Source organism: Aythya ferina (genome assembly GCF_964211825.1).
Source record: "Aythya ferina genome assembly, chromosome: 2".
Taxonomy (NCBI): Eukaryota; Metazoa; Chordata; class Aves; order Anseriformes; family Anatidae; genus Aythya; species Aythya ferina.
Window position 1 is genome coordinate 119,061,049 of NC_140297.1, and position 26,430 is coordinate 119,087,478.

Genomic DNA, 26,430 nt, shown 5'->3' on the forward strand with positions numbered 1-26,430 from the left:
ACTCTTCTGAATGTACTAATGCATCCACTTAGTTATCTGCACACTTGGGAGGGGGGAAAAAAAGCAAACTTGTACTACTATAAACACATGAAGTTGAAGAAATAAAGAACTGAGAAACTGAAAGTGGAGGTCAATATGACAAGGAATTGTTGCTTTTCTGTATTTTTTCCTAAACTAATTCTCAGTGGTTAAGTCATCTTGCTAGTTATTTATTTCCCGTCGTGTCCTGGGTTCTCTGTTTCTAGGCGAAATTTAAAGTTTTATTTTTCTCCATAGCAAGAATGCGATACCGATGTGAAAAACAAAAACCCTTCTGATACAGTGCGCAGTACAGAAGGCCCACACTGTATACACACTGCCAGAAGTTTTTATAGTAATACTTTGTATCTAAGCTCTGGCTCTAACCATTAAATGTGCTTTTTATAGAGTACCAAGTTATAAATGTAGTGCAGCTACGGCATATTAATCTTACTGCAGAGATTTAATGAGGCAGTTGTTTTGCGATGGACACTATTGGGAGCAGAGAGCGACAGAGTTTTACTTTACCACTGAGCTGAAGAAATATTCCTTGCCTGGTAATAATTATAACCACATGATCTTAGTTTTCCTTTCTTTTGCCAGCACTTTTCCAGGCAGAAGTGGCTTGGAAGGAGGTCTACTGCAAGGCAGTGAAATGGGTTGGAAAGTAGGCTGTTTTCTTGGTAGTTTGATGTTTTACTTGTGATTAGCTATGGATCCTTGTAGCATAGGCAGAAATATGTAAGATGAGTTTCAAGAATACAGATAGTCTTTGCCAGTCCACTGAGATGGCTTTTAGATATTCATTACTTTTACTTGACTTTTATATGGGTTATAAAAAGTAAATGTGGTGAAACCTCATTTTTACATGGACAGAATAGAATTTCTGCTGGTTGGCCTTAAACCGCTCCCATACTTGAAATTAATTGAAGTCCATGGCTTTATTGCCTCCAACACTTTTAAGCCAATGCAATTTTTCATTTTCCCCAAAGTTGCAGTTTTATTAGACCAAGTTACAGCAATAACATCCCTTATGAGGAGGAGGAGGAAGGGATAGGGCGAGCCACCTGCCAGGGAACATAGTAATGAGAAAATCATGCTTCTTTTAATTTCAATTTATAAATAATGTTAACATAATCGGTAACAGAAGACAACTGTTCTTTTTCTCCTTCTTCTTATTTGTTTTTCTGGAAGTGCCTTAATAGGCTGAATTTATTTCTGTTCCGAAAATGTAGCCCTTCTTTCCATACTAGATAATTTTAAATTATATCTGCAGATGGAGCCGGTGTGTGCATTGTTGCTGATGCGCATTGAAAAAATTCAGTTGGGCTCTGAATTAGGGCCAGGAAGCCTCTGGAAATGACAGTGGCATTTGCAGATGTTGGGAAAGGTAATCCTACTATCAAGCCAGTCTTGGCTGACGGAATTGTGTTTGTGGTAGTTGCAGATGCTGGGGAGAAGGAAATGTGGGAGATGAATGGCATTTGCCCTGAAGTCTGTGTGTGCGCATGAGGTTTAAACAGGAGGCTACGGAGAAAATATAGATGAATGCGTATTGAATTTATAAAATGTGTTTTATTCCATGCTCTCAACAGAGGATCTCAAATAAGGCAGCTTATCCTCATTTTAACGAGCCAGTTAGGGTTAGACTAACTCATGATGGAAGACATTTGTTGCTGTAACAGAAAAGCTATCTATTCACAAAGTGTATAAATGGTATTTTCTCTCTTGAAATACCTTCTGATTTTTGTGGTGCCATCTTTTCATGGAAGTGGCTCACAGTGGAAATGCGTTCATTGAGAGGGGCTGAGACTGCCAGAACTCGTTTCACAAAGCTGTTGTAGGCTAAACTCGAACCTAGGTCCCAGAGGGTCCCACTTAAGTGTTGACCTAAAAACAAATGTGCCAGTTGGCTCCAGCATGTATTCTAAAGTTGCAGCAGAAGGGAATAAGCTTGACTGACTTCTGTCCCTGTAGAGTTTATATCTGCAAATGCAGAAGGAGAAGCAAAACATTTATTAGTCTTAAAATGATTCTAATTTTAATAACTGGTCTCTAAGTAGGAAGCTTTAAATTGAGCGATTCTTTTGGCTTTTGTGCACTAAGGGGTGCGTGTGTGCATACGTGTGTGTGTGTGTGTGTTGCTGAATTCTGTAAAGTGTAAGCGTTTCTGAATAATAAGTCTGGAGAATTCCCTCCCCTCCCTTTTCTTTCCTTCAGCATTGTACTTAAAGCAGAGTCAGACACTACCCTTATTTTAAAACAAACAGGTCTGTAAACTTTATGTGCAGCATTTAAATACTCGTGTTAAAATTCAGACCCAGTGCCCACATTTCCCTGAGTGCTGTCAGTTTTATGAGATGAAACTGGGAGCTTGAGCTGAGCAACTAATAGTATGCGATGCGCACGTGCTGCCTTCCAACAAGTGTTTAATGATGTTGGGTCAGTTTGCAACAGTTAAGACAATTATTTCTTTTTCTGTACTGCATATAACTTGGTGGTCTTTGAAGCACTTTCATTAATCTTGCAAAATATCTTGGAAAATGAAGTTGCAGTGTAAGTTATTTAGATTCGTATACAGCATTTAAAAATAGATAAAATGCCATGGAGTCCTTCTGCTTGATTAGCATCCTTTTTTTTTTTTTTCCTTTGTAAATGTGCAGATTACTCCTTTATTTGGAAATAGCTGCCCAAGTTGAAGTTTTCCCTCTTGCAAGAACCTCGTGAATGTCACACAGAAATCATACTCTGGGTGTAGGCAGGGCTTTTTCACAGCAAATGTATTTTTGCCTTCAGAATGTGTTTTTTATTTTTGAAAATTAGTCTGTTTTCCCTGTGTAACACAACTCCTTCAAAAATAAATTCCGCCCTTTACCCCTGTCAAAGAAATTCCTCAGTTTTGATCACGAGCCACGCAGCATGAGGAAGACTTCCTGACATGGGTCAGTTCCAGTTTCTGCAGTTTCTGCTCGCGGGTCCATCTGTATGTGAACCGTCGAAGGGCAAGGGTGCAGTGGTGTGGACTGAAGGATGGAGGAGGAAGATGAGAGCCCCAACCTTTGTTGTGGGCAGCCGGAGTGGCTGCACTTCGTGCATGGTGGCAGATACACAGACGGCTGTGCCCGCATCACTGTAGGGTTCTGGCAGAGGATTTAAGAGTGGTTTTGAGTGGTATTCCCCTCCTCCTCACCCCTTCCTGGTTCTACTTAGGGTTTGGTGTTAGCACGTTGTAGCTACTCCTCTGTCATGTAATTGTGTGTGATCCTAATCAATTGCGGTGCTGGACAAAGCGGGTATGCAGGCACCACCTCGCCGTTGCTGCGGACAAGGAGCCTGCTCCTGGTTAGTCACCCGCTTGGCTAAAGAGCGTGACGTCTTAAAAGGCACTTGCACAATCTCCTGTTATTATATGAGTTTATCCTTGCTTGCTAAAATGACTCGTTTTGTCTCAGCTCTCTCAAATATCTGAAAGGAAAAACAAGGCGGCCAGAGTAGAGAAGGGAAAAGTGGTGAAACACTTGCATTCCTCTTGCTGGAATGTACACAACCATTTTTCTTCTGCGTTTCACTTGTTGTGCTGTGGTTCCCAAGGAAAAACAAAGTTAAGTGCCAGCTTGCTTTATTAGGGAAGACAGCTTGTTTTATTTCTGTCTTTTGAAGGAAGTTTTTAGTGAAGTGGGCAAAAAGTCAGGAGTAGTTAAAGCTGCACCATTCCTAGGAGGAGGAGGTGGAGGAGGAGGAGGAGGGAAGTTCTCGACTTGGCGTTATCTCCCTTTGCACTGGCCATTGGCAGAACTGTAGCGGTGCGGTGAGCAGCGTGGCTTCTCCATGTGCAGGGGATGCGGGTGGGCGCCTTTCTTCCAGCTCAGAAGCATCAGCTGGGCTCAGGATGCTTCTCCGAGCTATCTCACTATCCCCAAACTGCTTGTTAACGTGTCAGACAAACCTCTCCTTGTGCACTGCTTGTGTGTTACAGTAGCTACTTCCCAGTTTTCCATGATCAGGCAAATGCAGGAACTTCACTGGGCTTGTCTTAAGTCATAGGCGAGTTTTGTTTGCTTCAAATAGCATAGTGATGGAGTATTGGAGTGGGTTGTGAAATCAAGATTAATTTCATGTTTATGTAAATCAAATTTGTTAGTCTCTTAATTCTGGTAATTTCCTGTGAAATGCTGTAGTTAACAGTGAAAAGAAGTTCCTGCACACTCATTGATTTGATTTTTTCTTTTCATTGAAAACTAATTGCATAGGTGGCTTATCCTTTTGTACAGTGATCAAAGCCACTTCGGTAGCTCTGATAAAATTGACAAACTTAACACTGAAGCATGGAAGAATTGCTTGACTGAGAAGTAGTGCTGCGTTTGTGAGTGCAGAAGAGAAAGTCTCCTTTCATCGAGATTAGAAAAAAAAAAAAATACTCCTTTGCTTATTTAGCAATAAAATCTACAGCGTTCTGCAGGCTTATGCCAAATGTGTTTCTTTTCATCATTACCTCAAGAACCTGTCTTGATTTTTTTTCTTTCTTTTTAAAGGTGTTCTGCTTAGATGCCTGAAGTCATGGTCTTGATTTTCTTTCAGACCCTAACTGTAAACTAGAAGACAAGGCAGAAGATGGAGAAGTGCTAGACTGTAAGAAAAGGCCGGATGAAGGGGAGGAGTTAGAAGAAGAAGCTGTGCACAGCTGTGACAGCTGCCTCCAGGTGTTTGAGTCACTGAGTGATATCACAGAACACAAGATTAATCAATGTCAACTGACAGGTAAACAATACTTATCACTTCGTGGCTTCTTGCACTGTTCTATTTCTGCTTCCTATTTTCTGTTTCTGATCTCCCTCTTCTTTCTCAGTTATTTTATTCCTGCTCTTGAATGCTTGGGTGAGACCTTTTATAAACGGATTCTGGGATGGTGTTATACTGTAAATAGGGCACTATAAATTTTCTTCATACTGAAGGATGTATGGATAATTACTGCATTGTTACTTTAAATAAAATGCGTTTTAGCTGTCTGTGTCCCAGGCTGCTGTGTGAATTTTCTAGATTTATACTGTACAGCTTTCCATACTTTGCTTATATGCCTATTTTCCAAAGTCACTTGTGAATACAGAGGGTATTTCTAAGAGGAGTTTAAGTACAGTTGCATAATGGATGAATTTACTCCGTGGCACATTGTAGATGTGGACTGGATATTGCTTTAGTCTAATATGCTAACTTCAAATAATTGTACAGTAATCAGTAACTAAACGTAGAGAGGAATTAAGCAAATTGTTAGAGGAGAAAAATTAAATCTGTTTTAGTCAAGGAGCAAAACTGAGTGCTGATCAAATACTGCTGAGCTGAGTACAGCTGTGTGAATAGACCTGTAGCCAACCGGAGTTGCTCACTGAAATGATTCTAGACAGCTCTCTCACCTACAAAATCATATGAGATCTGCTGAATTTTGCTCTTTAGATTTAGTAGTTCTTTTGATGGTATGCACCATAGGTCCAAACAGACTCAATATCAGTAGAAAGACATTTTTGATTTTTATTAGATGGTAGTTTAGTATTAGCCACTACAGTGTAAAATGCATTAATTTTGCAGCGCTGTTATGTTAAAAATCTTTCTTTATTATGAAGTTATAAACCAGGAAAGCCATCTTTCCCTTTTTGGAATGCTTTAAGAAAGTGTGCCTGCACTCATGTTTGGAGAGCTTTCTGGGTTATTTTGGTTCCAGTAGATCCTTAGGCTAGGTCCTGGCAGGATGACATAAAAATCAAGTAGCAGTACTGCTCCTGAGAATAAAGTGTGAAAAGAAGGTGACTGGGAGAGGAATAAGTGGGCAGGAGCAGAAGAGCAGTTGACAAAGTAATGTGAATTTGCCAAATGGTTTTAATTCCAACTTCAGGTCACAGAAGATGAAAATCTGCAGCAGCAAGAAATGTTTACTTTTATTAATATATTGTTTTGCCTTTTCTTGCTTTCAAAATGTTCTAACTTCAGATACAGACAGCTCAGCCATTCTGTAATCACTCCTATGAACCTCCATAATGTATTTGTCTATATCGCTCATGGTTTCAGGCAGTATGGATGTTCTTTGTTGACTTAAAACAACAAAACTTTTTACATTACTTTTTCCTTTTGTTCATATCTGTATTTTTTGCTCTTTCTCTTTTGAAAAATTAGTGGTTTTGGCTTGTCTCTTCTTTCCCTCTTGCAGAAGGCCTTCCCTGTACCCTCATCCTCTGTGTCTCTTCTTTCCTACCTCAGATCCCATTTATTCATCCACGTTTTTTTCCACCTTGATGTGATGTGGCTGTTTCTTCTTCCTGGTTAGTTAGTTACTGCTCTCCCTCCATAGCAAAAGCCTGATTTCTTCTACTGAGTGGGTTCTCTGCTTTAATGCTGCAATCAGGATGCACTGAACAGTGCTTGCACGGTTGGATTGGGAAACAACAAAAAAAAGGGAAGAGGGAGCAGTAAGTAGGAAGAGACCTGGAGCACTGCTCCTGAGCACATCAGTTCTTGCTGAATTGCAATGCTAAATGAGGGTGAAAACAAGTACACCAGATTAGTTAATCTGAGGGAACATGGGAAAAGATGTATAGTATCAGAGGGTAGGGGAATGAAAAGGAATCTTGAAGGAAATTTAAGTCCCTAAAAATACCTTTTTTTTTTTTTTTCAAGTAAACTTGTGGTAGGGAATGGGTAGAGATCAGACTGTTTGAAAGCTAATGAAGTGAATAAAAACATAAACTGCATATGCTTCTTGGCTAAAAACAAACAAAACAAAACAAAAAACTAAAATTCAACTCTTAAAAAAAAAAAAAAAAGTACTACCATGGAGTGGCAGTTGCACCTTCTTTTCTCATCAGTCTTCTGAAGCATGGGGGTGTTAGATAATTGCTTTGGTTCTCTCCTTTTGGAGGAGTCTCTGTGAAACTAGTAGACACCCCAAGCTATTTTTCTGTCATTGTTTTGTTAATGAAGGCAAAGAAGTTTACCAAAATTGAATTTCTTTAATGAAATTCTGTTTGGGTTAGCTGTGTCCTCTGTGGAGGAGGACAGAGTGTACCATCCATCCTGATGTATGATCTTTCCAATTTGGGCCTCATCTCAGGTGCTGAAGGGTCACCTGGACTATTTAGAAAGTTTCCCATTTATTTAAAAATGCCAGGGCTGTCAGCCTCTGAGGTTCACATTTGAGTTCTGAAGCCCTCCATACTCTGATTTTTCAGATGGCTGAGCAAGCTGCCACTTGTCTGGATTTTACTGAGCTTTGGAGGTGCTCTATGAGATGCTTAGGGAACTGCACTGCAAGAATTTATGAACTGTGCATGTTGACCCAGTTGTAGGGTCATTTTCCATACAGTTATACTGGGAAAATCAACAATTACATTGACGGAACAAACAGGAAGGCAGAACAATGGCTTAAGACACCCTTCAGTAAATCCCTGGAGTGTAAAACATGAGAGCTGACTGCCATAGTGTCTTGACTGCCCCTAATTCTACCAGCCTTGTAATGTGCTTGAGAATGGGGCTTGCCACTGTAGGTTCTCCAATTGATACTGGGGCTTCTAGTTTTAGCATCTGAAAATGTTAGATGTGTTCTTCTGAAGCTCTGACACTTCAGGGGAAGGAATGAAATTGCTTTGTTGAATCTTCATTTCACACTCTCAACAAAAGACATGAATGGGGAAAGCAGAGCTGGTTTATTAAACAGTGTCCCCAGTCTCTCAGTGTCAGTCCACCCCCACCTATTCAGAGCATACTGGAAGATGAGAGTTACTTGCAACTCTGTGAGATCTACCTCTTAGGATCTTGAATTGCTGCCCTCTTGCAGATTTTGTCAAAGGAGAAGAAAAAAAGTTCTCCCCAACTGGTTCCTTCCTGTAATCTGTTGTTTGAATTGAACTCATGTTCTTTTTCTAGAGGAGGGCATAGCTGCTCTTTTATTCTAATGTGTGTGCTATTGATCTTTTCAATTTGGGTCTCATCCAATATCCATTGAAGTCAATGAAAAGGTTCCCATTGACTTCAGTGGGGGATGGAGTAGGTCCTTCATGAGCTATTTAGTAATATTTCTTTGCTATCATCTGAAATTCTTGTACTAAAGCTTTCTCTGAAAAGGTGATGATTTATTTATGTTAATTGCTGACAAATCCTGTGATGTTTGTGAAAAACAGATAATGGATGAACGGGGGGGGGGAAATCCAAAAAAAATTCTTTGCAATAGTTGTAACCACTGGCAGATAAGATGCTGTACTATATTAATTTAGTCATTACAAAAGATTGGCAATAAAAACATGGTTTTAATAGTGTTTCTCTCTGATGTTAATGCTTTTCTCACTCTATCCTTCCTGCAGCATTTCTATTTAATTACTCATAAGCCACTTGCACATCGTCATCCTTTAAGTCATGTACATAAGTAAAGGACTCAGCATGATTATGAACCTGATGTCCTTCTTGTATGTGACAGGTTGGATCCCACTGCAGAAACATGCACACAGGACCAAGTCTGGTGCACTACTGAATCCTCAACTGCACCTTCTCTCTCTACCAGTAGATAGTTGAAAAAACACTTAACCTTCTGCACTTCTGGCATATATGCTGTTATGGTTTATCACACACTTGCCCTAATCTCTTGCTTCACTTATAGTCTATCCTCTCTGCACAGTGTTTTGTGCTGTTTATTTCTCCTTTCTGTTCAAACTGTCAAGGACTGTGCTGTAGGGTGTCTTCCTAGTATAGGTAAGAACTGCCTTTCCTCTGGCTGGCTCTGTGTGTTCACAGACCTTCTCATCAAGCTTGGTTCTTTTGAAGATCCTGTAGGTTGCTTTGGAATCAGATGTCTTAATCACGAGAGAAGCAATACTGGAAAAAGAAGCATCCTATTGTGCTGCCTTGCACTCAGGCAATCATGCAGCGAATATGCCAGTCTAGTTGGCTAACTTGAATAGCTCAACAGTGATGGAGGTGCTGGTGCACAGGACTGCCATCTTCCACCTGAATGTCAGTAAACCTAGTGCATGTTGTGTTACTTCCCTACTAGCCCTGTTGGCATTGCAGGTTGTAAAACTTGTCTGAAAGCAGGCTAAATCATATGCAGCCCTAGCGTCAAGACTGAGGGTGTTCTGAGGGAAAAGGCATGAGCTATTTCTCCATTGGTGATATTTATTTTACTTCAGGTGATTAGGTAGACTTAGTTTTATGCTTTGGGTTCTAGCTTAGTCCTGAAGCTTTGACAGGTTGAGAAAGTGTGTCAGGTAGAGTTGAGAGTTGTTCATGTTATTCCCTGACTTGTTTCTGGTGCTGAAAAGATTGTTTATTATGGTTGTGTATTGCCTACCAACAAGGAGATACAGTTCTGCTCTCTAGCTATGGTCAGAGATTCTTCTCACATGCCACCTGAAAATTATCTCAGGTTTACTGGGTACCAGTTATTCTGGGTGCTACTCTCCTTCAGCACTGGCATATCACTAGGCTCCTAGGAACTTCTAGCCGAGTCAGTATTTCTGTGTTTCCGATTATGATCATAATTAGTTTTCATGGGCACAATCCTCCTGTGTGGTTGATAAACAGATCGTTACGTTGTTGTATGTCTAGAAGTAAGAGGTTGTGCTCCCTAACAGCTTCACAGAAAGCACACATCACAAGTGATCATGGACTTACCAAAGAGGAGGTAATAGAGATTCCTCTATAATGGTGTCCTTCTCTTGCCTCTTTTCTCTTCTTCCTAGCATCCAGGAATCTTTCGTCTTTCTGAATGAGTTGGTAATGCCAGGATCATCTCCTTCACTGGAAGACTTAAAAGCTTTCCAGGGGATTTTGTCCCAAAAGGTGAACGCTGCTCACAGTGAGACTACAAGATAAATCTTGTGAGCACTTGGCATTGTCATGGTTTGATATCCTAGCTAGAATTGCTCTTCGTGCTAGCAAAATAATCCTAGAGCTGGCCAAATATATTGCACATCTCGCCACTTGTTTTTCAGTTTTTGCCATCTGTGTGGAAAAAAAAAAAAATACATACTAAGGTCCTTGGTCATTTCTGCAGAACTAGAGAAAAATCTGAGTCTGATAAAAGTGTTTCTGAGGACAAGGACCCTAAGAAGTTAAATCTATGATGCACCAAAAGCATATTCATCAGCCTCATTGCAGCTAGTGGCACACTGCCAAGCACTGTTTGCCAAGTACAGTTACTTCACTTGAGAGAGTCACCCTGTTTCTCTTGAGAATTCTTGCACCAAGGACTGCATATGGATTTTACATTAAACAGTTATTGAATGAAAGACAAACAGTGCTTGGACTGGGGACTTAAGCTTAGGCCTCTCTTTTTCCCTAGAGGGTTTTCATAGTCACTGTTCTACAGAGACCTACTTCTACTTTTGCATTTGCTTTGAATCACAAATTCAGACTTCTTGTCTACAAAATGACATTGTTTGATGGAGAGAATGGAAAGCAGTCTTGCTCCTCCAATTCCCATCCCAGCCAACATACATTGTAGTTGAATGGACTTCTTTGAGTTCGCAAGTTGTGGACTTGCCTCCTTTCAGAATTAAGTAATCCAGGACCCATGTGTGCAACTCATACTTCTTGATCTTAGGCGGAGTAGGTTGGTAACTTCCACCTCTAAAGAATATGGTTTTGTCTAAAGATCATAGTTTTGAATTCAGAGAGCATTGGGAAATTGCATAGAAGTTGTGTGAAGCTTGGTTCTGTGAGACTGGGCCTCCAAGCACGCCTATTGGAGTAAGCCTGTCAGTGTATTGGATGGAAAATTCCTACACGTTACAGAATGGCCAAGGCCCACTAAAATCCTAGCAGTGTGGGGAATCTGCCTGACAGAACTTGATATGCAGAACTGTACGCTCCTTGGGAGGATAGATGAAGGTCTTGATAATTGCACTCTTAGGTGTTCGTATGAAAATTCTGCGTAAACATTCTTGTCAGCAGCTTGGTATTGCTCAGACGTGGAGGGAACTTCACTGCTCTGGGGCTCAAAGCTGTGAAAGTAGGCTGCATAGCCTTCTTGCTGGTCTTCAAAACCCCTGTCCTTACCTTGAGAGATAATAGATCCATGATGAATGGCCAACATGGGCAATGAGGCATAAACTCCTCCCCCTTTTGCTCAGAAACCATTAATCTCTGCTCTTGAGACTGTTAATAAGTCATAAAACCACTCGATCTTCACCTCCTGGGTGTTTTAAAAGCAGTGTGTTGCACTTCCTGAGGTGTCTGTCTGCGACCCCTTGTAAATGAAGACAACCAATGTCTGTATCGTGGAACTGTTGGTTTCGACTTGTGGAACCCCTGTAATAAACCTGTTCATGAGCATTAATTATAAATGCCAGATCTCCTGTTCTGTGTGGAATTGGGAGGGAAAGCAAGTGGTGGTGTCTTCCAGGGAGCTTTCAGTGCTTCCTGTATATCTTTTACTGATCACTTTGATTTCCAATTTTCCTCTTCCACTAGCCTGATTTTTCCATCACTTTAAAAAAAGCAGATAATTCTTGTAGCCCATATTGGCAGGGGTAGTGGTGGCTGACTTACCTGCAGTATGTGTCCACCAAGGACTTCCCACTGTGCGAAGGTGAGCTTTTAGGAGATTGGGAAACTATTTTCCCAGCCCGGACATTGCTGCAGCAGCATTAAAACCTGTGCCTGGCTGAGTACCATGGACAGAGACATCTCCTTGCTGGCCAGGCCGCCTGGTAAGCAGCAGATATGGCTGAACCAGAGACAATGGTGTTCTCATTGGCAAGGGGTTTTGGTATAGGCAGCCCCAGACAAGTTGTTACTGGATCTGTTGCTTGGTACAACTGTCTCTGAGCTGTATTTCACAGGTAAATAGTCTAGCAGTGTCTTTAGTGCTACTTGGGCTCATCTTGCAGCAATCCAGGCCTTCTGGGGCAAATGGAACATGGCAGCAGAGTTTGCCAAAGTGCTGTTATGTGCATCAATGTATTAGCTCCCAGCTGGAACATCAGTCCAGTCATCCTGGGGCTGGGGCATCATAACATTTGAACCGTGCTTTTGACTACTTCTTCTCAAAGCTTCTCAGTAAGTACTCTTTTGCTAAGCATAAGGATTGAGGACAACAGTATGCAGGGCTGCAGGTTCAAAGACCCCATGTGCCCGTCAGACAGAATCCATTTTTCTGCATGGACTTGGAGGTTTAGGTAACCGCTTACCTTACTTTAGTGTCTTCTTTATAAGTCCCACTCAGTAGTAGGTCATAGTCTAAGCTCTACCAGAAGACTTGTCTGTGTGGTACTTTTTGACTTAAGGCTGTGAGACCATCAATTAGATGTACCTGACATGCCATTGTGGGTTACGTAAAAGCAATAGCCCCTACCCATTCTTCTTACGTGCTTCGGAGGGAGCTGTGATAGCATTGTAAATAATTCCTTGTCTGGCTTTTGTATTTCTTATTTATCAGGCTAACTATACCATTGTCCCTGACTCCAAGTACTGACCTGCCCAGCTCCTTAGCTTTTTAGACTTGGTTGAACTGCCGTCCTGGCACTCTGTTGAAAATTTGCCCTAGCTAGATTCAGGACTTTGCTTTATTACATTGACAGTCTGTTGCTACATTTATTTATAGCCACTGCTGGGTGTTCTAAAGGTCAAGCCATTTCCTCAGAGAGCATTTCCAAGTGGGCAGTACAGGGTCTCTTTCTGTGTTACCATTTGGCTGTCGTGTCTTTCCCATTGAACGCTAACCTCCTTCTCCCAGTCCTCGAGTGGCACCTCCCGCCTGTTTCAGAAGAGGGTCCAATTTCTGAGATCTGCCAGGTGATGACATGAGGTAATCCACTGACCTTTATCAAGCACTTGTGTGGAGGACGTAACTGCCAGAGCTCATTCCAGTTCTGGGAGAGCGGTACTATAATCACTATTTGATCTATGCATCTGAAATTCCTAATTCTCATTGTCCAAGGAAGACAGTTGCCTGCAGGGGAGAGGGAGGTGGGGTAGGGTAGGGGGAATCATCAGCACTGGCACATATGTGAAGAAGGAAAAAATAGTCATTACTTACCCTATGATAACTATGCTGCTTCCAATTACTGCTGTAATCAATATGGATCCTGTGGCCAAGCTTGTCTTGCTTTTCACTGTCCTTAGCAATACAGACTTTGAATTGTAAAGCTGCTGCTGATACAGGGTCGTAGCTACCCTGACCTTTATTCAGTACAATGGGAATTCATGTGTGAGATTCTAATAGACACACTATTAAAAATAAAGTGATTGAGTTTTGCATGCATGCACATATATACACCTACAGTCTGTATTGACTACGGTGTTTCGGAGAGTTGGTTACTGTAAATACCTGTTGTTTATTACATGCTTCTATTTTACCAGAACATTTATAATGTATTGTCAGTGTATTACAAATTGTGTCTTGTTGCCATGACAAATTAGTCTTTTTAAGCAGTGAATTTCCCGCACCTCCTAAAATTATTTTCTTGAAATACTTGCTGTTTTTATTATTGGTGCTTGCTTTAATTACCATTTAGAAATGAACAGAATGGGAGGTACAACAGATTATCATTACTTATATGTTCAGCAGTTAAATTCATAGCTTGAAAGCCAAGTGTAACAAAATGCCCCACAGCTCTTTAACACTTTGCTTAATGTAGTTGTAGAAGAACCTTAATTCATGTTTATACAATCAGCTGTAGAGTATTAAGGCTTCCGGGTGATATGGTGGCTCACTAACACACCACCTCTATGGGCTCAGTTTATCCTTTCAAACATTGTCTGAAGGGTGTAAAAAACCTGTCTCTTTATGAAAAAGTGAATTGTTGGAGGGGAAAGGTCCTTAAAGAGACTCTGTTCCCTCTCTGGTCTTGGCATAATAACCTGGCTATGATGGTCGTAAAACCACTGCTGCTTCCATAATGTGACTCTGTTAGAAGGAATAGGGCTAAGACAAAGAGAGAGCACATCTTACTTCACTCAGGATGTTCTGAGCTATACCTTGTGCTTTTTGAGAAAGGCACCTATTGTATTGAATACTCTGTTGTGGAAATCCATTGTGATGTTCAGATAGAAATTTAGCCCTGGCATAGGGTGGGGGCAGCACTTCCAGAAAATGCTGGATCCTGCAGTCCCTTAAAGCTCCTCTGTTTTTTACAAGACACCAGATACACTGTTAATCCCAACCACTCTTCCAAAATGACTGATAGTTGAGGCACTTTCTTTCTTAATGTGAACCCTTAATATTCCTAATTTTATATCCCTGTACTTGTACTAAGAGGTCATAGTCCTTAGCTGGGGCTATCATTTGGGAATGCTGTAGTGTAACTGAAATCTATGACCTCTTAATAAGCACCAGGAGAAAGAGATGGGGATCATTCTACAACATGCCCTGGGGGTGCTTTCCCTTCAAGAAGGCAAGCTGGAACTGTTCAACTTTTTTCTTTCTTTCAGATTTTTACCTTCAGGGGGAAATTGATCGATTTGGAGATGATTATTCCATAATCTCTGAATTTTTCTTCTTCTGCACTGCAATGGGAACTCCTTGAAGTTTAAAGGGGTTGTGTCTCCTGTGTGCGCCGTGGAATGAAACCAAGGAGTTTATGGGGACAGTAGTTCTCTTAGCACAGTTAGTGCATTAGTAGGCAAGTTTGGAACTAAAATACCAGGAGGGTCTTGGACAGAAAAGGGTAAACTTTTAGTTTAAGTTGGCTGACTAAGCACGATCACTCCTCTCAAAGGATGCTTCATTTGGGATTTATTTTGGGTTATGGAAAGTGGGGCTTTCCCAGGAATGTGGATGCATAAAAGATATTTTAGAACAGAGACTTATCATGGGTGAACTGAAGCAAAGGAGAAAAAGTGAACTGAGAGTCAACTTCTAAAACACTCAAACTTGACAAGTATTTGATACCGATTTAATAATAACATGAAAAGTTGGAACTGCATCCGTGAAATTTTGGTTTAAATTTACTCTTAATAGAGCTAAAAGAGTGAAAGGAAGTGACTTAGTATTTTTGTCAGTAATATTTTTGAAGTATATAAAATACAGTATATTATTTTGCCTGTATGTATATGAGCAAGGAAAGCATGCGTTCGGGACGGGGAATGAACTGGAGTGCTTCAAAAGATCTTTAGAAATACAACTCTTTCTAAGCTAGCATCATGGACTGGCACTACATCGATACATATAATATATGGGAGCTCTTTTTAAATTTCATAAAAAAAAAAAAATACCTGTCACTAGTTTATTGCCTCCCTAACTGTGACCAGAGCTGGTGTCTCTCATTTGTTTTAGTGCTGCATCCCAGCAGGAAGCACAGCCTAATGACTGGAGGAAGGTTGGGTGACTCATGCGGGGGAGGCTGGAGAAGGGTCAAGTTTTTCAAGTACTTTGCTTTTACAGCTGGTAGAAAATTTGCAATGGATAGGGAAATGAAATGGCACTTGCTGATTTACCTTTCTTTGACAAATGTTGGTTTCAGCACGTGAGAGCATAACACATCAGTTTTACCGTTAACACATAAATTAACATAAATATTTTTTCATATGTATGCATTTATTTCTTATTGCTATTAACTGACTTCAGTCTGTGGCCAGAAGTGATGCTTGGATTTTTGCAAAAAGAACTGAGTGTGTTTGATCTTTCCTGTACATTCAGTTTCTAAGCAACACATCCTTTGTCCTGAACTATTTTAATATGTCAATAACCGTAGCTTTCTGTATGATTCTAATTATTTTTCTAAACTGCATTTCAAATGCTTAAAACAGTTTTAATGTTTGCTTTTTCTGTAATGTTATGTTTCGAATATTTTGCATTACAGGACAGTCTTTCTTTTCCCAAGAATCTGTGTAGCCTGACTGGAGAATGTTTTTTCAATTTATGTCCATCAGTTGCTGGCTGTAATCTTTGCTTCAGTGAGAACAATGGAAATGTCATTATTATGTTCGTGGAGGGCAGGATTTCTACTAGTGAGTTCACGTACTCGTTAGATTGTATTATTGCTCTCAGGATTTTTCTCTGTGGCACTCAGGTCTCTGCCTTTCCAACACTCTTTTATCATTTCAAAATACTCAGCACTTAACAAACTTACTTCCAAATAGCACTTCCCAAAGAAGTGACAGGCTGTGATATTAACCCTGTAGTTGCAAGTGCTTTTCCATGGCGTGGTAGTCTGGAAGTAGAGGAGCTTCCCCTGTCTGCCATGATGCCAGATGCTTTCATAAGCAGAGGCTGAGGAAATGGAAGAATGCAGTTTATCTCATTAAAAGTAGATACTGCTTCTTCTGTGACCCTCTCCACCTGGCATTGTCTTTGATTTTCTCTTGTTATTTGGTATGCGTATTCTTGCTGCTGAGGCTCTGCTTTTCTCTCCTGTTATCTTTATACTTTCCATGCTCTCACTGAGTGTTTCTGGAGGTGTGCTTTTATTTCCATCGCCTTTTCTGCTATCAGCAGGTCAGGTATCCCTGCAGTTCTCCCTTTGGCTGAGAAGGGTGGAGGTGATTTTCTCTAGTGCTGGAGTATCCCACTGTGTCTTTCCTTCTTGTCTCTTCTACCTCCTTTTTCACTCTTCACTCTTCTACTGTTTGTTCCCTTTTTGCCTCTAGGTTCTCCAGAATAGTGCTACTATTCCCATTGGGTACTTCAGCAGGAACAGCAGACTGAAATTCACTCAGTATACTTAGTTTCATTCTACAGCCTCTGCTGGGCTAACTTTACACTGCTTTTTATAGGAACCAAGAGTATAGATGCTGTACGCTCAGGTCTACAGCCCGTCTTGTTATTTGCACAGTCATCTATTGCGACAGTCTCATTTTCTTGATTTTATCACAATTTCATTAATTTTTATAAATGCTCTGATTTCTGTCTGATGTTTCCCTAGGAATATACCATGGTGAATACCACTGAAAATATCATAAAATGTTCCCAGATGGCAGGAATATTTATTCCTCACAGCATGGGCAAGAGAGTGTTTGGTATTCCATGGAGTTGTGTTTTTTTTTTTTTTTTTTTTTTTTTTTGTTCGTTTGTTTGTTTGTTTGTTTTTGTTTTGTTTTGTTTTGTTTTTTCAGTGCAGGCGTATTTGTGCCCCATTTATTGCCAAGGAAGAGTTTGTATATGCTGAGTTGGCTTTGTGAGAGGCTATTGCCTTCTCTGTTGCATTTCAGTTATTGGCCAGTGCCAAACATGCTTAAAAATTACTTGTGTAGTTATACTTGATGGACATGGAAAGAGGCTTGATACAAATTAAAGGTTAAATTCTACCTATTGCAAAATTTCTAGGCTTGGATACAAAATCAAAGACAATTTCTGTATGCTGTGAGTCCCACAGCTGTTTTTTTCATACAGTGTTTTTGAAACTGCACCTCAGTGGATCTGATGCTATGAGGGTGCTGAAAGGGGCTACCAGATGTAACCGATGAATAAATACATGTTCAGCATGTCAGTATTGCTTCTTGCATGTGGGGCAAACCTTATGTTTGATATGCCTGTAAGACTCGTACAATGCCTCTCTATGCTCCAAATCGTCTGTACAACTGTTTATCTACAATGCCCTGAAATGTAGCCAGCTCTGCGGAACATAGCAGCTAAGATCCATGAGTCGTAGTAGGGGGAGACAGGAAGCTCTGGCCAAGAATAATGTGACAAACCTCCTGCTCTTGTGAAAAATGCCACCGGATTTCTGCTGTCCTCAAAACAGCAGAGATAGCATTCCATTTTTTTTGAGACCTCATAGGTGGATTATTTAACACGTGCATTGCCAGAAGTGGCTGGTGCTTTGTTTTTCAGGTGAGTAGTACTCATGGGAGTTGCATGTTTCAAAATGGTATCGCTGTTCCTTGTCACTCCTTCATTTCAGACATAACTGGCAGCACAAACCCTGTTATCAAGCACGGGGAGGCCAGCTGTGGTAATACAGCCATGGCTGGAGAAACTGTTCCCACCCTTGCATGGGCTTTCAGTGCCACACCATTCTGAATCATGGGGTCGAGGAAGCTGCTCAGGGTAGTTTTTAACCCTAACGTCATATCCTGGCCCTCCCTTTTCTCCCTACCTCTGTTCTCTGGGAGTTCTAGCACAATATTTTGACTTGTGAGCCCAGAGGGTTGACTGTGTGGCAGACACTTAAGGTAATTATGGGCTTACTTATACATTTTACTGTCAAATTACGTAATTTTCGATAGAGGGCATAATGTATGCTTTCTAATACACACTCTTTGAGGCTTGGGGTTCTGCCTCTTATTAGATAGCTTAAAAGTCAAACCACGTGTTGTAACAGACCCTGGTACAATTGCCATGAAATGTGTATAGCGTTCCTCCCTTTCCTTCCATAACATTCTAGGCTGTATTAATGCAGGATGCTCTGTGGAAGAAAAGGTTGGATTTGAAATCTTTTACTGTAATATGTGGAATGTGTTTACTAAACCGTGGAAGCTATTAGGGGTACAGGAAATGTTGCGTATTTAGGTAGTCAGTATGCTCTTAGTGAATCGAGATGTGGAATAATCATTCTTCCATCAGCCAAGTGTAGTAAATGTGGTTTGCAAACTGAATGTTATTTGCATAGTTTATAGGCCTGCCAGCTATTCTCTTAACTATGAAGTATATGTTTTTATCAGAACGGCGTGTCTGCTTTTGAGGAAGGGGAATGGGGATAACAGAGAAAGACATGCTTTACAAACAAATGAAAAAGAAAATGAATTATTTTGCTATTGACAAAAAATAGGTTTTGATTAAGCATTGCAATTGCATTTGGTGACAGTGAAACTAAAGAATTTTTGCTTTGAGTGTAAAAATGGTTCTTAGCATTTCCTGTACTCCTATGGATTTGACTTTTTTTTTTTTTTTTTGAAATGAAAAGACACATTTTTTTCAGAAAGCATCTTTTTACATAAAAAGATGTTTCAGCTTTTGACTGTCTGTAAGTTGTTCATTTTATTATCCTCTTCCTACTTCTTCCTTATACATTGCTTAACATGCTGGGTAAAAGGTTCTTCTTTCTTACGGTTTCTCAATAAGCAGTTAAATCAGATTGAAAGAAGAATCTTTGTGAGTTACTTAGATTACGTTTTAGCTTTAGTGACATGGTTCCAATATAGGACTCTTTAGTTGCCTTTTGTGTAATAGTGTTTGCCTAAAGGTATTGTATATTTAAAAATCCAATATAATTATGTTGTATGTTTCTATTTGAAATATGATTCACAATTAACATTTTTGCTAGCATTTCATCTGTGATGAACATGGGCAGTCTTTGTTACTTTTTCCTCAATACATGATCCATTATTTCTGAGATGCAAAAAGTGTCTATTTTCATACATGGATAGCTAGCCTACACCCATGAAATGTTTCTAAAATAATGTGTGATATTATATTATTGTTTAAGTAAGGACTGTAGCATTCCCCTTTCCCAGACCTTACAAGCATAATCAGGCATACAGTATTTTACTAAACACAAGGGCTATTAATGCAGAATGCCTGAAGGATCTCATAGTTCTGCCCCCTATGTCTGTTTTCTTTTTAACATAGACCTGCCTCAGATTTGTGTAGTTCAGTTGAAGTTCATGCAGTGAGTGGATTTGTTGTTCAAAGACTGATAGCTAAGTAAAGTTACTTCACCTTAAAAATTTGCAGCTCCTAAACAGATCTTGTAAAATGAGTCTTCATATTTTCTTTGGCATGATTCTTCTGTACCCAGTCTGTACTGTTTTCTATGAGCTAGAGCAGGAAGAAGGAAAGAATCAAATGAATCGAATGCCTTCTTTCCAAGCAAAGGTTTTGACAGCAGCCATGTCTTTTTAACTTTTTCTCTCCTCTCCCCAGTTTTCATTTATTTTTTTCTGAAATTCTTGCCTTTCTTCCTTCCTGTATTACAGTTGTTGACAATATGAAAGACTTGGTGGAAAAGGAAATGGTGTAGCTATGTGTTTGATCTGCTGATTGTTTTTGTTTGCTTGTTTGTTTTTAAATAACTTACTGGAAGTAAAAATCCCAATACCAGCCACTAACATTTCTCACTTTCAGGACTCTTGTGTTAGGAGTATTTGCCTGTCCTTTCAGAAAATTCATAAACGAAAGAACAGACAGCATTCTTCAATACGTATTTGAGGAAGAAACTGGGGAAATGATTCTACTTGATTGCTGATAAGCAAATTAATGCAAGACATTGCTCCTTTAAGAATAAAATAAGTTTAAAGTCCACTCATTTCTTCCATTGTTAATCCATGAGTAGATTTTAAGCTGTGTAAAACCACTGATCCTGAAAAGCCAGCCTACACTGAAAGTAGGTACAGTGAGTGAATGTAGAGGGGACCAGGTGATAGTAGATGAACTGGACAAATTGGACAATCACTTTTCATAAGTAATTACTTACAGTCAGAAGCCTGTGCTTCATGCAGATAATTAGGAACTTCAGTGTCTTCATTTGGAGGAAGACATTTTCTTGTTGTTTTTGTTTTTTTTTTTTTTTTAAATAATTGGGATCTTTACTTCCATTTTGCAGTCAGTGGTGAAGAACTGTTATTGAGTGTGTCTCAAATCTCTGCTGGGTGGGGTTTAACTCCCAACGAGGCTGTATCTTTTGCCTTACAGTCTTTGATGTATTTATCCTCACAGTATCTCAGTAAAGTTGGGAAGATCTTAAGGTGCTTAAAAATTAAATAAATAAATAAAGAGCCTAATCACTTAAGATGGGATATAGATGTTTACATCCAAAATTGTGACCCTGAAAAACTCTGCTCAGCTGTTACCATCCCTAAAAGACATTCTTCTGGCACAGTTAATGGTCTCTTGCCTTATCTTGAGTATGGAAGTACCACTGTTTCCTCTAAGCTACAGGAGAATAAAGAAATTAGTCCTACACTGAAAAACAGTAAACTTCAGATTAGAGTTTAACTTTACAGATAAAGGTAAGTAATTTCACAGAATATTAACCTTCTCCACATTGTCTTATTCTTCTGACCATCCCACAATCTAATGCTTTCCAATTCTTGTTCCAGACCATCAGTGAAAGAATCTTTTGCATACGGTGGGAAATGATATACCGGGGGTTGTCGTTCAGGAATGTTCCACTTCCAAATCTGGGGTGTTAAGATGTGCAACCTCTTTTAAAAGAAAACGTAACTCTCATGAGACTGATAATGCTAATTCTGCCTTGCTTATTCAGGTTGCTCTTAAATAGCATCATGAGGTTCCAGTACAGGAAAATGCTACTGGAGATCCTCTGGATAGGTGTGAGGAATGGAGGATGTGAAGAGGAGATTCTTTATTCAGTGGTGTTTTCACTGTTGATGATCCCTATTTTTTTCCATTGGCTTAGGTGTGAAATGGAGATATATGACATTCCAGAGATGAAATTACTGGTACAAAGCAGAACTATTGATTTAAATAGAATTGTAAGTTATCCTTTTCCATATCTTAGTTATGCCAGTTGCAGAGAAGCAAGTTGTGGTGCATGCACATACTACCAATCACTTCCACAACAAATTTCCACATAGCTGTAATAGTATTGAACAGGTTTCCACATTTGGGACGCATTTTCCCACATTTGGAACACAGAGTGAAGTCTTCTGACTCTCAATGTAGGCTTTGTGGAACCTGACTGGGAAGTAAAATCTGGAGGTATAGAACTTGCACCAGCAATGCTTTGCTACAAGTTTATATATTGATTTAAACTACTGGGTCCTATCCATCAAAGCTTCTATTTCAGAAAATATTTTCTGGGAAGCTGTCTTTGCAAAAGGCATCGCAGTCCCTTAAAGAAATTGCTACTATTTATAGAATTGTATTCAGAAGCGTATGTTTTATTTGAGATCTCAGATACTGATCTCTGAAACTCCAAAGTAGAGGATGATGCTTTAATGATCAGAGGGCAGCATCTGTTAACACTAGCTGTTGTGCCTATTTATATATCACATAAATTTGCTGAAATGATTTGAAAATAGGCATGCATAAATGTATACCCAACGTTTAGTTTACTGACCATAATATGCTACTCATTGAAATGACATTATGACTTCTAAATGGATCTTCAGTCTAAGGAATTTTGCAGTGTAAAATGTCTTCTGTGGAAGAAATTAGAGGATGGTAAATTGTGTAAGCAAGGTGGAGTGGAGAACACACTTGCTAAACTCCTTAACTGTTGAATACATGTCTTAATAGCTGAATGGATGCATAGGTGTCTAAGACCCATGCCACTTTGCAGTGAAAGTTAGCAAAACAGTCCTCTGTTCCCCCTATTCCCACCACTGCTCCAGTTTTATCTATGAAACTTAGAAGAGTTTAATATTGGCAGGAATAAATGTGACCAGATAAAATGGTGAACAAGACTGTATCTCTGTGCTTTTAAGGGATGCTGAAGGCAGAATTAGCATCCAAAATGAGGAAATGTAACTTGGAATTTCAGTGTAATCACTTCAAAATACTCCCACAAAAATGAACCTTTTCTTGAAAAGTAGTGATTAGGTATCACTGTGGCAGCCTTCTTCATCCTTTTATTTGCTGTTACCTGCTGGTGTTTGCTATAGCAAGTGAAGAAGTAAATACAAGAGGAAGGGACATGTGCTCAGTGTAATAACCAGATTAATTTAAGAAACTCTTCATTCATAATATACAAGTCTACAGAAGTACAGGAAGGCTGTGCATGAGCAGATAAGGGCCATTCAGGTCCCTGTAATGTTGAAGTTACCCAAAATTTTCCGTTGTGGTCTGCGTATCAAAAGGAAAGAGGGTGATGGGTGATTAAGAAGATCTTATTGCGTAGGATGTAGTAGAATGGATCTGAGCACAAAGACCCATGCAGTAGTGAGCAGTAACTGTGTTAGGTCTGTATTGTACAGTGTGTGACCATGCAGAGATACGCTAGCTTATGTAGATACATTAGATAGGAGAGTTGCATTAACTTGGGAGCAAACAATGCCTTTCTCAGGATGCTGCTTCAGTTCCAGGGCTGGCAAGATCCCCAGTAGCTTGGGTGTTTTTACTTCCTTTAATGCACATTGTGGATGTGCCAGGTCTGTGTATTTGATTTGCAAAGGGCAGAAATGCACTGGTTTTAAGTCAGTTGTTGATGTTTTATGTTGTCTGGATAGCGTGACAGTCCTTTCATAGAGTTCAACCCTTTGAAATATGAATTTCTATAGTTTCACACCTGTGTCCTCTGAACCTGGCAGGTGATTGAATCCAGGAGACAGAGGCTTTCAGTCACTGCAGGCAGAGGTATAGTTAACTTGAAATGCATTGCACAGCCTGTTGAATTTTTGTTCACTATTGGCCTGCTGTAAGCTAGGCATGTGCACAGATACCTTTCTGAACAGGGGAAGAGAATTCAGTCTGTTAGCAGTACTTCTGTGTGTCACACCCTCATTACAATGTGTTTCATTTTGTATTCCATTTTTCCTTGTTAATTTGATCCTGTCAGTAGTTAAAACCGGGTAATTTGATCCAGAAATGATGTGAATCATCTATGGAGAATTGAAGCCTACGGAAATTTAACATGAAAGAGAGACCTGTCTTGCACCTGTTTTTCTGCACCAGTATACAGTGACCCTAGAGAAGTTAAACAAGGAATTTTCTTTTGAAATAGAAGGCAGAAATTCTGCATGATATTAAGGAGAAAAGAGCCTCAGGGAGGATCTTTCAATCACTGTGAGCTGACAAAATGCTCCAGAGCAGCACAGTCCACTTTTAGTGTCACGTTGAAGAATGGAGACACAGTTCAAGGGTGTGCTATTAGTATCGCCAACCCAAACTTCAAGCGTGCATGTGATGGAAAGGACCCTGCTGTAGACAGCTAGCTCAGCTGCCCAGTGCTGGTAACTTGAGAATACTTACAGGTCTTTTTTTCAGATCTTATTGAGGAAAATTCAAATCATTGATTTATTTATCATTATTTTTAAGCTCGAGCACACTGACTTTTTTTATAAATACAGAAAACCAAAACAAAGGAGAATAACCTGGTGAAGTATAGGCACTGCTGCCATCTTTATTATTATCCTGTGCCTCACTCAGGTGGTGTTCACAGTTACCTGTACTGCTATCAGACTTGTGCCTCGAGGACATCTACAGTGCTCATGAGACGAGGCTTTATGGAGCAGGCTCGCACAGCACTCTACTTCAGAAATGAAGTGATTGCTGGCTATAAGAAATCAAAAGGGAGCATTACATTACTTCCCACTGCAAATGTGATCTGGACCAACAAGCTGTAACCTGCACTGACAAGAAAATTAGCCTTGCCACTGTATTTTAAGGGGGAAGAGTTTTTTGGGGTAAGATGTAAGGCAGTTTCCCTCTGGAATTGTGGGTGATTGCCGTATTAACAGAGGCAGGGTGAAGCTCTGGAGTGGGAAACCACAGGATGGTTCTAGTTAACAACTTTTTGAGACATCCATGTGTAATTCATCAAACACGCCGTTTGTCTGAAAACAAAATAAATAACGGAGATGGTCTCCTATGTGGTTCTCAGTGAAGGAGATAATCTTGGTTCACTGAGTATAATATAAAAACAAGGCATTTTTGATGTCATACACTGTATTGAATGCTTGATTTTGGCTGTCTGAGGAGAACATGCCCCCCTAGCCCCAGCCACACCACCTGAGTATGACACCTGCAGCTTCCGGGACTGAAGAGGCTGAGCAATTTATTTTAAGGGAGGAAGACTTGGTGACACCTCAAGTTATGACCAAAAAAAACCTTATGTGAGAACAAAGAAATATGACAAATTTTTATTTTTTTTTCTTCAGTTTATAAAACTGTCTGCCAGGACATGTAAAAATGGGAGCAGCAATCAGGATCAGTGTGCAAATGCCACTTAAACTGTCCACAATTATTCCCTACCTCAAAGGTAGCTTTCTTCCTCTTTTTTTCCCTCCTCTAGCACATCTTAGCCAAAACACAACCCACACCAAATTAGTTCTGCGGCATCAAGGCTGACAGATCTAAGCTGGGAAATTGATTTTATACAAATGGAGATTTTACAGAGGGCATCTGACAGCTTTTCAGGAGCTAACCATGGGTGAGTTTGAGTAGAAGTTTGAGGTGCCCCTCAGGAACCTGTCCTCTGTCACAGGTAGGCCCCAGGTGTTAACTAAGACTAGTGGGTAAGAACAGCACTGCAAGATGTGGCTGAAAGGCACCTGAAGGTCAAAGTGATGATACATCAGACCATGAGAGCGGTCGTATTGCTTAGGAAGATTGCTTGGCCATTGGCTTTTTCTGGAGAGCTAGAAACATAAAAGCCCAGCAGGCCCACAGCACGCCACCACAGGATTCAGGCACATTTGCCCCTTTGGAAAGAGTCAGCATGGTGTTTCTGTGCCTCTGGGAACTGTGACTCACTGCCAGTATGCTGGACTGTTGGATGGCTCGTCTTCCCCTAAATCACAGTCCTGGAAAAACACACACAAATCATTCAGTGTCACAGACAGAAGTCTGAATAATGGTGAATCTGCCGGCCGTGTCTTCCTGTACGCACTGACCAGGAAGGATGATGTCAAAAAACTGTGGTACCCCACAAGAAAGCGCTCTTGGGTGAACTAGCAGTAGTCATCTTAGGAGGAAAACAATACATGGAGTCACTGTGTGACTCCATACATTATTTCCTCCGTGCCCATGGGACCACAGATGAGTCAGCAACAGTTCATGGTCTGTAGTAACAAAAGTAGCTGACAATTGTAACAAAATCAGTATGGATGCTTGGGTCTCATCCAGGGCCAGCGGGAGGTTCTCAACCAACAAAGCCAATGCAGTCTAGTCTATCAGGACATCTGTTGCTTATGAGGGGAGTGATGTAAACAAAGAACAGCCCTTTCTTCTTGTTTTATCTGCTCATTAACAATGTGATGCCTTGTGAACCATAAACATACAGTGCGTGTTGGTTACTGCCTTTGGTGCTGATTACACTGCTGTCGGAGAGGAAGTCTTCTGTTTTCAGATCCTTGCAGCCTCGTTGCAGAAATAGAGGCCAGGAGTGGGCCTGCATCACTGAGGTGACCAGCTATCCTAGGGTACAGGACTGCTGCTGTCAAGCTTTCACACTCTGTCAACAGCATAACGTTGGAGAGTCTCCGTCACGCTGAAAGCTGTAAAGCCTCTACTGACAGACGAGCAGCCACGGCTATACTGGGCTATACAGATGATACCGAGGCTGTCACCAAAATGTCCTTGCAGGAGCAGGGTATTTTTAAAACAAAATTTTGAAAGGATCATGGGAAGCAGGTGTTGCCGTACCACAGAGGAAAGGTCTCTCCCACCTGGTGGGAAAATTCCTTCCCCGAACTCCTTCTCGGGTGATTGATTTAACCCTCTGGGTATGGGTAAACACAACCAGCAGGTACCCGTGGTGAGGGGAGAGCGTCCCTCGCATGTTTTGTGCTAATTGTGGCCAATTTCTGTTGCTCTTTAAGAAGATGAGAAAAAAGTCTCATAAGTGAAGTTATGCATCAGAGACAAGAAAAGGA

At 40.4% G+C, this 26,430-nt stretch overlaps 1 protein-coding gene across 9 annotated transcripts in view; it reads left to right on the plus strand.

Moving 5' to 3' along the window:
* The window catches only part of ZNF521 (zinc finger protein 521), a 232,370-nt gene that overhangs the window by 19,682 nt on the left and 186,258 nt on the right, over positions 1 to 26,430 (plus strand). For all 9 annotated transcript variants that reach the window (XM_084507873.1, XM_084507869.1, XM_084507870.1 and 6 more), the window contains one exon: positions 4,597 to 4,776. In XM_084507873.1, coding sequence (XP_084363999.1) covers positions 4,597 to 4,776 — 180 coding nt within the window. The remainder of the gene's footprint in view (positions 1 to 4,596; positions 4,777 to 26,430) is intronic.